General features: G+C 55.2%; 1 protein-coding gene across 2 annotated transcripts in view; it reads left to right on the plus strand.

Annotated features, from left to right (window-relative positions):
- Positions 1–12,274, plus strand: part of LOC101431775 (2-acylglycerol O-acyltransferase 2-like) — a 29,320-nt gene that overhangs the window by 6,692 nt on the left and 10,354 nt on the right. For both annotated transcript variants that reach the window (XM_058305979.2, XM_058305978.1), the window contains exons 3-5: positions 8,422–8,626; positions 8,861–9,035; positions 9,574–9,773. In XM_058305979.2, the coding sequence (XP_058161962.1) occupies positions 8,422–8,626; positions 8,861–9,035; positions 9,574–9,773 (580 nt within the window). The remainder of the gene's footprint in view (positions 1–8,421; positions 8,627–8,860; positions 9,036–9,573; positions 9,774–12,274) is intronic.

Consider the following 12,274-nt stretch of genomic DNA (forward strand, 5'->3'; position numbering starts at 1 on the left):
CAGAGAGAGGTGCCTGGCAAGGGCGGTTGCCCCTCCTCAGAAACAGGGCAAGGAAAGTTGTAAGGTGTGGTCTCAAGTTAGACAGACTGGATGCTAATTCCACGTCTGCTGCATACTAGCTGTGTGACCTTGGTGAGTTGCCCAGTCTCTCTGAGCTTGTTTCCTCACGTGTAAAATGGGGGTGATGTGACATACCTCATAGGGTTGTGTGGGCTCCAGGCGACAATGCAAGTAAAGCACCTGGAAGGTTCCTAGGAACTGGCAGCTTCGGTTATTTTCCTGAGCCAGTGGGGACTCGAGGAGGCAGGGGTGTGGCTGGGGGCTCGGGGAGGCTCTGATGGCTGGAGCCCTGCTGCCCTGACCTGCCCCCCTGAGTAGCCTCTCCTGTCCCTCCAGGAGTCAGGGCCCGGCTGGTAAAGCTGGGACTGCCAGTGGGAGAGTGAGTGAAGGAAATCGGCTGGTAAAGGTTAAAACCTGCCCAGGGCATGAAAACTCAGCAGGGCAGGGCTCAGGCTGGGCCGCCTGCTGAGAGGCCTGGGGCCCGACAAGGACCAGCAGAAGCTGAGCAACAACTGCAGGGCCTGCGGGGCAAAGGGCAAGGGCAGGGCACAGGCGAGGGTGGGAGGGTGGCTGGCAGAGAAGGCCACGGCCCTGGGGGTGGTAAATGCTGAGGGCAGAGCCCGTGGGCAGGGGCGTTGCTGAACTGGGGGTCCAGGCAGGGGCACTCTTCCATGCCCCATGGATCTGCTTCCTCTCAGGGGCCCCTCCCAGGTCTCACCGGCAGAGACGAGCACGGCCCTGGGTGTGTCATGGGCACAGTCCCAGATCCCCCCCCAGGACCCGAGAGCTTTGAGATTCTGAACTCCCTTCCCAGCCTGAAGTGCCTGGAGGTCAGAGTTTCTTGGGGAGGGAGAGGCTGTGGCCCAGGGAGAGAAAAACCCGCCCGTCCAGTCGAGGGAAACCGTAAGCAGGTTGGGGCCTCCAGGAGGAGTCTGTAGCTCCTAGGTCTCCCCTCCCTCTGCCAGCCGAATCCTGAGCTCACCCGGAAAGCAGGGCATGGAAAGGTGGTCTGCGAAGGGCCCAGCCCAGGCAAAGGGCTGGGTGCTGGTCCCAGCGGAGTTTTGACAGTAGCCTGGTGTTCAACGTGACTAGAGGAGAAGGTGCTCCGGGGCATGGGCCGAGAGAGGTTTGCAGGGACAAGACACCCAAGCCATAGAACTGGACTCCTCAGGTGACAGAGAGCAGGGGGCAGCCTCTCGGGTAGCCAGGGGCCTCTGAAGGACAGCGTCTGTGTTCTCTTTGCACCCAGAGCCACTGCCAGTTACAGGTCTGGCAGAACTGGTGCTGCTCGGTGCCTTTTCCAGCGTGGGGACTCCATTTCCACAAATTCCTCATGTGCAGTTGTGTGGGCTCGCTGTGTCCCTCAACGCCTTGCATCCCCACCCACCGAGGGTGGGCAGTAGCACCCAGCAGCCGGCAAAGGGCGAGATGCCCTTCACATTGACCTTGCATGTCCCTGCTGGGTGGCACTGCCACCTGCAGACTCCCTTCCTGCAGACCTCCCAGGAGACCCTCCGGGCCCTGCAGGGATCTTGGGGTGAGCAGGAGACAGCGAGCCCCGGCTCTGCCATGAGCTCCCCAGCATTCACGAGCCTTGGCGTCCTCTGTGAAAAGAGAGCAGTCCCCGCCCACCCCGCATCCCGCCAGCTCTTATGGGATTTATGCACCAGCCCTGACGTGGTACTTCAGGTCCAACCAGGAAACGGCTTCTGGGCTGGAGCCACCTGAAGTCCCCCGAAGGCCCACCAAAGAGCTAGTGCAGAGAACGGGCAATGCTCCATGTCAGAGGAGCTTCCGCCCCCTCGTGCTGAAGGTCTGAGCAGAGCTGGGGAGATTTCATCATCGCGGAGCAAACACTGCACAGGAGGCTCAGGAGGGTACAGTGTCCTGCCCGGGGTGTATCCCTGGTTGTCAGGAAATGCTGTCCCCATAGTTCTGGTCAGAGCCAGCTTGGGGCAGCACAGGGCACCTCCCTGAGCCCCCCTGTCCCCACCACCCTCACCTGGGATGGCCCCTCAGCTCCCCCTCAGTGCCCAGGCCTCCTCTCAGCACACAGGGGTCTCCGCCTGAGTCACAGGGGCTCTTGGCCAGCTACTCGCCCCGGCCGGGAACTCCGGCTTACACAGCCCTGAGGACGGGGCGCTCCCTCCCTGAGACAGCTGCTTCATTGCGGGAGAAGGGCTGTCTTCCCGGGAGCTGGGGCCGGTCTCCTGCCATCCTCCTAGGAGTCCCACCTCTGCCTTTTGCAGGGGGAGCTGGTTCAGAGGCCCCTGCCCACAGCCCTAGGCTGCCCTGAGGGGACTGGGGGCTTGCACGTCCCCCCAGCCAGGCGGCTCTCCAGCAGCGCTTCTCAACCTCTGCACTGCTGCCATTTGGCGCTGGAGAACTCTCTGCTGTGGAGGCCTGGCCACACCCCTGCCCTCTACCCACTAGAGGCCAGCACTGCCCCCGAGGTGCGACAACCAAAATCGTCTGCAGATGTTGCCAGATGTCCCCTGCAGGGCAGGGGGCAACGTCGCTGCTGTTGGGGCCCACTGCTGGAGGGCAGGGTGGTCTCCTCAGCTCCTCCTCCCTGGCCCCATCAGCTCTTCACTGGCTCCTCTTCTGCCGACACCCCCAGTCCCTCCTCCATGTGGCGCAGGACCAGCCCAGCAGTGACTCCCAGCATACCTGGAATGAAAGCTAATCTCCACGGCAGCCTGAGGGCCCTGCACCTGGGCCTCTGCCCACCCAGCCCTCGCCCGCCTCCCTTGCCCCTTTGCCACCTTAGTTTTCCCAATATGAGTCACATCCCTGGCACTGTGTCCTTGCTTGAAGTGCCTTTAAGCCCCGCTGCCTTTCACCTGGGGACTCCCACAAGGCTGGGCCGGCTGGCTGTGCCCACGGGGCCAGGCTGCCTGGGCCCACCTCCTGGCCCTGCCTCTTTACTAGGTCAGCGGGTGAGCAAGGCCATTACCCTTGGGTCTCGGATTCCTCATCTGTGCAATGGGGGCAGCGACGTCTGTACTGCCTCACAGGCTAAATAGAGGACGACGCTGTGTGCAAGGTGCCTGGCACGTAGTAGGTGCCGCGGTGCCCACCTCCTCTGCTGCACTTTCTGGATCTCTGGGCCTTGCATGCACTGTATCTCTTCAATGCTAAGACATACCAGTATTTTATGTACCAGAGAGAAAAAATTCTTCCAGTTAGAATAGCCAGGTGCCTCTTGATTTCACAATGTTAAATATGAAAACATGCGCATCTCAGAGCTGATGGAAGAGTGTCTGTGAGATGAGGGCAGGGCTGAGGAAGGAGGAGAGGGCAGGGCCAACACCTCACCCCAGAGGCCGAGGAGGTCAGACACGGGCCCAGAGCCACACAAAGAGTTGCCACCTGTGTCAGGGAGACTCCAGGCCTCTCCAATCATCGGGCCACCATGCACAGGTGCAGGGAAGGACCCATCCTAAAAACTGCAGCCCCCGGGAGAATTGTTCTTAGTAACCTGAGCAGCATCACACAGTGGCTGAAGAGTAGAAATAGCCAAAATGTCCATCAACTCATGAAAAGACAGACAAACTGCGGTCCAGGTAGACAATGGAATAGTATTCAGCCATCAAAAGAAATGAAGTGCTGATTCGTGGACAACCCCTGAACACATTAAGCTGCGTGAAAGAAGTCAGGCACAAAAAATCACAAAGGATTCCATTTATGTGAAATATCCAGAAGAGGCAAATCTATAGAGGCCTAAATTAGATTAGTTGTTGCCAGGGCTGGGGGAGAAGGGGAGAACAGGGAGTGATTGCTAATGGGACAGGGTTTCTTTTTGAGGTGTTGAAAGCATTCTGGAATTACACAGCAGTTTAGGTTGCACAACCTTTTGGATGTTCTGAAATCACTGAATTGCACAATTAAAATATGGTATAAGAAATATATTAGTAAAAAAATTAGCAATATCCGGAGCCTAGTAACTTGGCTTAGCCCCCTCACCTGATGCCAAGTCAGGGTGACAGCACAGGCACTCAGCCAGAGTGCACCCCAGATGTCAGCCCATCTTTGCTTAGTCACACTCCCCTATCCTAATGGAACCAAGGGGTCGAGACAGAGAATACTGCACTTTACAGTTTGTAAACCTCTCCCCTCCTCTCTGTGTATCCCCCTTGAAATCAACTGCCACCCTGCCAGGGAGGCGTTATCACCGTCCTGGTGGGACAGAGGGAAAACTGAGGCACAGAGGGGGCAGCAGCCTGGCAAAGGCCATGTTGTGAGCCAGCGGCAGAGCCTGGCTTGCTGCCTCTCTGGAGCAGGGCCCTTTCACCTGCAGCCCAGGTGACACGTTGGAGCAGGACGGGAGCAGGCACCTCCTTCCAAGGAGGCTACCTTGGCCTCATGCACCTGCAGGCTCATTCCTTCATTCCTTCATTTCACAGCTTTCCAGAGCATCTCCCCTGTTCCAGGCCTGCATGGGTGCTTCTGGTACGTGGGCTCTAATCTTGAGCCCTCACAGTGCTGGGATGATAGACCGGGACACAGGGAACAGATAGAAGGCGGTAGTGCAGAAGACACCAGCAGAGAACACATCCAGGGAGGTGCAGACTGGGCCTCGGGGGGCAGTCATGGGCCCACCAGGGCCCACTCCTGGACGCGAGCAGATGCGTGTACAAATGCTGGCACCTGTGCCTGGACACAGGCCCTCATGTCGCCAGCATTTTTCTCTACACAAATTTGTCTTTATGAAGGAAGTAATCACTCATTCATTCATGCATTCACTCGTTCTTTCATTGTTCATTTATTTCAACCTGGTAATACGATCTTGTTCAAGATGCACAAGAGACAAAAGGATATATAGTCAAAGTCTCCCTCCCACTTCAGGACCCATCTCTCCATGTCCCTTCCCCAGTTGTGGCATCTACTAGCAGCGTTTGGGGTGTCCAAATGCAGACGATGTATTTTTCCCTCCTGTGCCCAGTTGGTGGCATTCTGCAACACTGTCCTGCCCCCTGCTCTGTCGCCTGCTGATCTGTTGTGTTCCTCATCTCGTATCAGGACAGGAAGAGCTGTTCACACTTCCCTATGCACAGTGATCCGAGTGTTTCATAATTTCTCAAAAAAAGTCCTGTTGACGGACATTTGATGCCAAGTGTGGTTTTTTTGTTTTGTTTTTTTTTGTGTGTGTTTTTTTGAGGTACTGAGCCTGGGAATTGAACCTGGGACCTTGTATGTGGGAAGCTGGTGCTCAACCACTGAGCCACTTGGCTCCCCTGAGTTGATTTTTTCGTTTCCTTGTTTTTTTGTTTTTAGGAGGCACCGGGAACTGAAGCTAGGAACTCCCATTGGGAAGCAGTGCTCACATCCATTCCCCCCCGGGGTTTTTGTTTTATTTATCCTCTCTCCCCAGATGGCGCTCTCCTCTCTCTGCTCATTGTTTGCTTGCCTTCTCCAGGAGGCACAGGGAACCGAAGCCGGGACCTCCCACATGAAAGGCGCGTGCCCAACGGCCTGAGCCACATCCGCTCCCCGCAGGCCGCAGCGGGGCTGGCTTGTGGCATCTGCGCATTCAGGTGTCTGCTCGCTGCAGTGGGTAGGGCGTCTGCTCATTTCTTTAGGAGGCACTGGGACCCGAACCCGGGACCTCTCCTGTGGTAGGTGGGCGCCCAACTTGTTGAGGCACATCTGCTCCCCTCCCCATGTTTTTGATATTAACAAAGGATACGTCAGTGAATAACTTGCATGAATGTGGTTTTGTACAAGGGTGAAAAATTCTGTAAGCTCATTCCTCTGCAGCAGGGTTGCTGGGTTAAAAGGGCCAATTGTGTTTTTTTTACAAATTTTGATGAGTATTGACAAATTTCCTTTAAATGGGGGTTGTACAAAATTACCCTTCCACTAGCAGAAAATGAGAACTTAAAAGCAAGTGTTTCAATGCACTGAGCAAGTTATGTTTTTAGAGAAACCACACCAGGTAGATTCCTGAGGCAGCACTTGTCTCAGGGAGAATCTCCAACAATTGCTCTGCTCTGTCTATATTTTCACACCCAGCACATCCCCCAGTGCATGAGGGGGGGAGGCTTGTCCTCGTCTGGGGAGGTGTTGGGCCCTGCAGCCCTTCTGTGAAGGGTCAGTGGGTCTGCAGGAGCGGGGCAGAGGCCAAGTCCAGCCAAGGACAGGTGGGCCTTGCACTGGGAAGCCTAGGTGGGGCACCCAGGCCCCATTGCTACCTCCCAGGCCCCTCCAGTCCCCTCCAGCCCCCTCCAGGAATCACCTGCTGAAAGGTGCAGCTTGACCGCAGAGTGACCTTTCACGTGGGCGAAGCTGAGTCATCATGGCAAGGACAGCAGATTGCAGGGCCCGGGCCATCAGGGTGCTTCCTGCCCAGGGGTGGGGGTTAGGCCAGGAGCCCTGGGGACCCTTCCAACTCCAACTGGCTGTGGCTCCTAGAACACAGGGCACTCTGAGGGGAGGGGACTCCACAGTTCCTGGCCGAGTGGGGATGGGACGGTCCCCTGAACAACCACTGGCCGTAGCAGACTCGGCTACACTGCCACCTGTCAGGTCACCTGCCATGAGCAGCGTTTGTTAACTCAGTCCTGTCCCCACCCCATCCCCTTCAGTTAGAAGCTGCTAACCACAGCCAGGTCTCCCCCCCCACAATCTATAATACGACACCTGCGTGGACCCCACGCCCCCTCCATGCTGCAGGCCTGAGCAGACCCAGGCACATCACTGTGCTGGAGCCCCCTTGGCCAGGGAAGGGAGTGGAGGCAGGGCAGCAGGGCCTGGCTGGGGGGAAGCAGAGGGCCACAGGGTGAGAGACTTGCATTGCGAGGAGGAGGAAGCAGGACTGGAGCCAGCCTCCTGGGCTGCCTGCTCTTTCAACAGGAATCCACTCCTGATATAGCCTCTCAATGTTCACTCACAGGTCTTTTTTTTTTTTTTTTTTTTTCTCCCTACCCCCTTGTTTGCATTTGCTGTGTCTGTTTGTTGTGTGCTGGACTTCTCTTTTAGGAAGCACCGGGACCCCAACCATGACCTCCCATGTGGGAGGGAGGTGCCTAAATCACTTGAGTCAATTCTGTTCCCTTTTTGTTGTCTCTCATTATGCTTTCCTCCTTGTATCTCTTGTTGTGTCAGTACTCCCTGTCAGCCCCGCACATCAGATCACTGTCTTGCTCTCTTCTTTAGGAGGCACTGTGAACCAACAGGGACCTCCCACCTGTGGTAGGTGGGAACTCAATCACTTGAACCAGATCCTCTTCCCACTCACAGGTCTTTTTTTTTTTTAAGATTTATTTACTTATCTCCTCCCCCTCCCCCCCATCTGCTCTCTGGGTCAATTTGCTGTGTGTTCTGTGTCTGCTTGTCTTCTCTTTATTTTTTTTAAAGATTTATTTATTTATTTATTTCTCTCCCCTTCCCCCTCCACCCCGGTTGTCTGTTCTCTTTGTCTATTTGCTGCATCTTCTTTGTCTGCTTCTATTGTTGTCAGTGGCACAGGAATCTGTGTTTCTTTTTGTTGTGTCAGCTCTCCGTGTTTGCAGCACCATTCCTGGGCAGGCTGTACTTTCTTTCGCGCTGGGCAGCTGTCCTTACAGGACACACTCCTTCCACGTCGGGCTCCCCTACACAGGGGAAACCCCTGCGTGGCACAGCACTCCTTGCACGCATCAACACTGCACATGGGCCAGCTCCACAGGGGTTAAGGAGGCCTGGGGTTTGAACCACAGACCTCCCATGTGGTAGACGGATGCCCTAACCACTGGGCCAAGTCCACCGCCTTGTCTTCTCTTTAAGTGGCACCAGGAACTGATTCTGGGATCTTCTGGAGTGGGTGAGAGGTGATTACTCTCTTGTGCCACCTCACCTCCCTCTTCTGCTGTGTCTTATTTTCTCTCCTCTGTGTCTTTTGTTGCTTCATCTTGCTGCGTCAGCTGGCACTCCTGCACGGGGCAGCACACCTGCACGGGGCAGCACTGCCACACGGGGCAGCACTCCCACACGGGGTGGCATTCCCACACGGGGCGGCACTCCACATGGGCCAGCTTGCCACGCGGGTCAGCTTGCTCTCACCTGGACATGGAACCCTGGACCTCCTATATGGTAGACTGGAGCCCTCCTGGTTGAGCCACATCCCTTTCCCTCACAGGTCGTATATGCCAGGTTTTGTTGCCATGGGCCTCACTGGGCATGGTGGCGCCCGGTGTGGCCCTTTGGTGCCTTCAAACTATATTCTGTACCTTAGCTTTGGTAATTCCAGGAGCAGCGGCCGTGATGGGTCCAAATACCGCACCTTTACAGATGACGGGCCTGAGGCCACACAGCCGGGCAGTGGTGGGCAGGGACGGCCACCCGGGGCCAGCGCGGGCTCACCAGGCCTTGTCCCTGCAGCTGGTCAAGACTGCGGAGCTGGACCCCTCCCGGAACTACGTCGCGGGCTTCCACCCCCACGGGATCATGGTCGCAGGCGCCTTCCTCAACCTGTGCACGGAGAGCACGGGCTTCTCGGTGCTCTTCCCGGGCATCCGCCCATACCCGATGACTCTGCCCTTGCCCTTCCGCGTCCCCTTCCTAAGGGACTACCTCATGAGCTTAGGTGAGCCTGGGGCCCGGCAGGGGCGCTGCAGGGCCGGCTGCCCGCGGGGCCGCGCGCTCCCCGCGCATGCGCAGTAGGAAGGAGGCGCCCGGGGAGCAGCGCCCGCAGCGGCGCGGGGCCGCGAGCTCGGGGAGAGCTGGGAAGAGGGACAGGGCTCGGGCCTGTCCTCAGGGGGCCCCGTGGGCACTGCTGGTGAACTGCACCCCGAGGCTGCCGCACCTTCCTCCCCCCCAGGGCTGGTCACGTCAGACAAGGAGAGCGGCGCGCACGTGCTGAGCAGGAAGGAGGGCGGGAGCCTCCTGGCCATCGTGGTGGGGGGCGCCCGGGAGATGCTCGACGCCAGGCCCGGCGCCTACACGCTGCTGCTGCGGCACCGCAAGGGCTTCGTCAGGCTCGCGCTGGAGCACGGGTACCCGCCTTGAGGAGGGGCGACTGCACAGATTCTGTTTTGGTGGGAGATGCACCGGCCCGTTTTCAAATGCCCGGAAAAGTTTCCACTAGAGGAGACTCGGTGGTCAGAGGGACTGGGTGGGAAGGAACGTGTTCCCCAAAGCTGACACTAGATCTGAGACCTTTGGGATCAGGGAGAATGAGGTGTGCGGCCCATTCTAAAGCTGTTCTACCTTGGGGTAAGCCTCATTGAGGAATAGGAGCCAGCTGGGGTAGGGGAGATTTTTCTGGAAACTTTGGGAAGATGGAAAACACCACCTGAGGTATTCTGATCTACCTGTCATGGTGCGAGTGAGAGGTCGTGGTCCTGAGAGGGGCAGAAACCTGCCAAAGGTCAGCAAGCGAGGCTATGGCCAATCGGGGGGAGAACCCAGACCTCGCATTTCCAGCGCAGGGCTCTGTCCTCCGCCCCAGATCCTGGGTGCTGTGTCCCTGAGGGAAGCGAGGTGCCTTCTTGGGAGATTCGTGCGTGCCCTGACTCTTCTGTCTCTCTCCAGGGCAGCTCTGGTGCCCACCTTCTCATTTGGGGAGAATGAACTATTTGACCAGGTAAAGAATCCCCCCGGCTCCTGGTTGCGCCGGATCCAGAACCGACTGCAACAGGTCATGGGCTTCTCCCTCCCACTCTTCCACGGCCGTGGAGTCTTCCAGTACAGCTTTGGCTTCATGCCCTACCGTCGGCCCATCACCACCGTGGGTGAGTTAAGACCCAAGCTGGAGGAGGTAGGCTGCAGGAACAGGGGCTTGGGCTGAGCACTGCAAGGGGACCTGGGGATGGGCAGGCACCTCTCTGTCCTCAAAGAGCGTATATTTCTAGCCTGGGAAACACACACGTGGGCAGATAACCCTAATGCAAGGCAGCCTGGGATAAGACCGTAACACAAAGAGCAATAGTCCCTGCTGGTTACCGAGCCGCTGTGTGCGAGGCACAGCACTGGCTGACTTACATGCAGTGTCTCGGTTTCTCCTTTTTTAAAAAATATTTATTTATTATTATTATTTTTTAATTACATTAAAAAATATATATATGAGGTCCCATTCAACCCCACCGCCCCCGCCCCCCACTCCCCCCACAGCAACACTCTCTCCCATCATCGTGATACATCCATTGCACCTGGTAAGTTCATCTCTGAGCATCACTGCACCCCATAGTCAATGGTCCACATCATAGCCCAGACTCTCTCACGTTCCATCCAGTGGGCCCTGGGGGGATCTACAGTGTCCCGTAATTGTCCGTGAAGCACTATCCAGGACAACTCCATGTCCCGAAAACACCTCCACATCTCATCTCTTCCTCCCGTTCCCCACACCCAGCAGCCCCCATGGCTACCGTTCCCACACCCATTTCACATTTCCTCTGTGGACATTGGATTGGTTGTGTCCATTGAACACCTATGTCAAGTGAGGGCTTAGATTCCACATGGGTACTGGATGCACTCTTCCCGCTTCTAGTTGTAGACACTCTAGGCTCCATGTTGTGGTGGTTGACCTTCTTCAACTCCATGTTAGCTGAGTGGAGTAAGTCCAATAAGTCAAAGTGTAGGAGCTGAAGTCTGTTGAGGCTCTGGGCCTGGGTGTCATATTATCAGTCCAGAGATTCAAATCCCCTACATATATCTTAAACTTAGCACCAACTACAGTTCCAATAAAGTAGTATGCAAGTCTTGTGAAAAGAGATCCCCTCTGAGTCCATTTCCATCATGCAGAAACACCAGCTCCAAAGAAGGGCCATCTGTCATGGCAGTGAACCCCTTCTGCCATGACCATAGAACCCGTGGGTCTCTTTATCCCTCAAAAGAACCAATACCTGGGGTTGTATCTACCTTATCTGTCTCTTAGACTCTGTTCAGTTGTACATAGGGGTATTCCTTCTGACAACCTCCAGACTCTTTTTTAGAGACTCACAGCCTTATAATCTCATTTCTCCTTTCCATTTCCCCCTTACATTAGGTCAAACCGCTTCCCGAAGTCATGTTATTATATGTAGACAGGTATATTCTGCTGTTCCGCATTGAATCTTTAATTCAAGGTCATTTTCTAGTTGCTTCTTCAGCTGGTATGGGGTAGTGATCCCTCGGTGCCAGGGAGGCTCATCCCCAGGTGTCATGTCCCATGCTGGGGGGAATGCATCACATCTACATGCTGAGTTTGGCTGTGAGAGTGGCCACATTTGAGTAACATGAAGGCTGTCAGGAGGAAACCCCCAGGCACAATGCTACTCTAGGCCTTGTTCTTATTGCAGGTGCATAGGCTCAAAAGTGTAGCCATTAGTATCAAGAGCCCACTGTTGGGCCCTCCTTCCTTCCTGGTTCTTGCCGTTGCACCTGGAGGATTGCCGCTGCTCTCCCAGGGCCCACAACAGTGACCCCCCGGCCAGGAGCCCAGTACCCCCCCAGCTGTTGTTTTTAATTGTTTCCACTATGAGTATATATAGACATTACCATATACCCTGGGCATATGCCCTGTATAACTCCCTGTCAACCATATATATCCTGTCAATAACATCCCATATCAGTATTCCTCCGCTGCCATTGTTGAACCACTCTGTGATCCAAAACTTCCCGTAAAGTGAATCCCAACATAATGCCAGCTTCAGAAGAGTCTTAGATCACCAAAATTCATATATACAATATACAGTATTTCCCCAGATCCACCATAAAACCTTTTCCCTTCCACAGCAATAATCTTTTAACTTATTCATATCATATTTCCTGAAACTGATGTACAGATTCCAAAACTATAGTTTTCAAACAAGGTAACATTTGTGCTTACTATGTGGTCCATACTTTAGGTTGTACAGTTTTCTAAATTTTTTAGTTATCCTATGTTTTGTCTTATGGTTTTCATTATTAGTCTGTCGTCCCCTATATGTTTTTGGTGTAATATTAGCTGTTTAATATTCATCCTCGTGTACTCTCACATAACTCCTCTTTTGCCCCCTTATTTACCTTTGTTCCATCCATTGCACGTCCATTTTCCCCTCCCCTTAGGGCCCACAACGCCTGCCAATCTAATGCCCTGGGAGCCGTCCTTTCTCACAAGAGATACAGTTCTCTCTATTCGACGGCATTAGTCTTCCCCAGGATATGGGTCCACCCCACCCAATGGTAGAACCCACCTTGGCAAAATGAGCCTTCAGCTATTCCCTCTGGAGTCCGTCCCGCATCAGACCATACCCCCTGAGCGTCCTAACCAGGT

Source organism: Dasypus novemcinctus, chromosome 10, assembly GCF_030445035.2.
Source record: "Dasypus novemcinctus isolate mDasNov1 chromosome 10, mDasNov1.1.hap2, whole genome shotgun sequence".
NCBI lineage: Eukaryota > Metazoa > Chordata > Mammalia > Cingulata > Dasypodidae > Dasypus > Dasypus novemcinctus.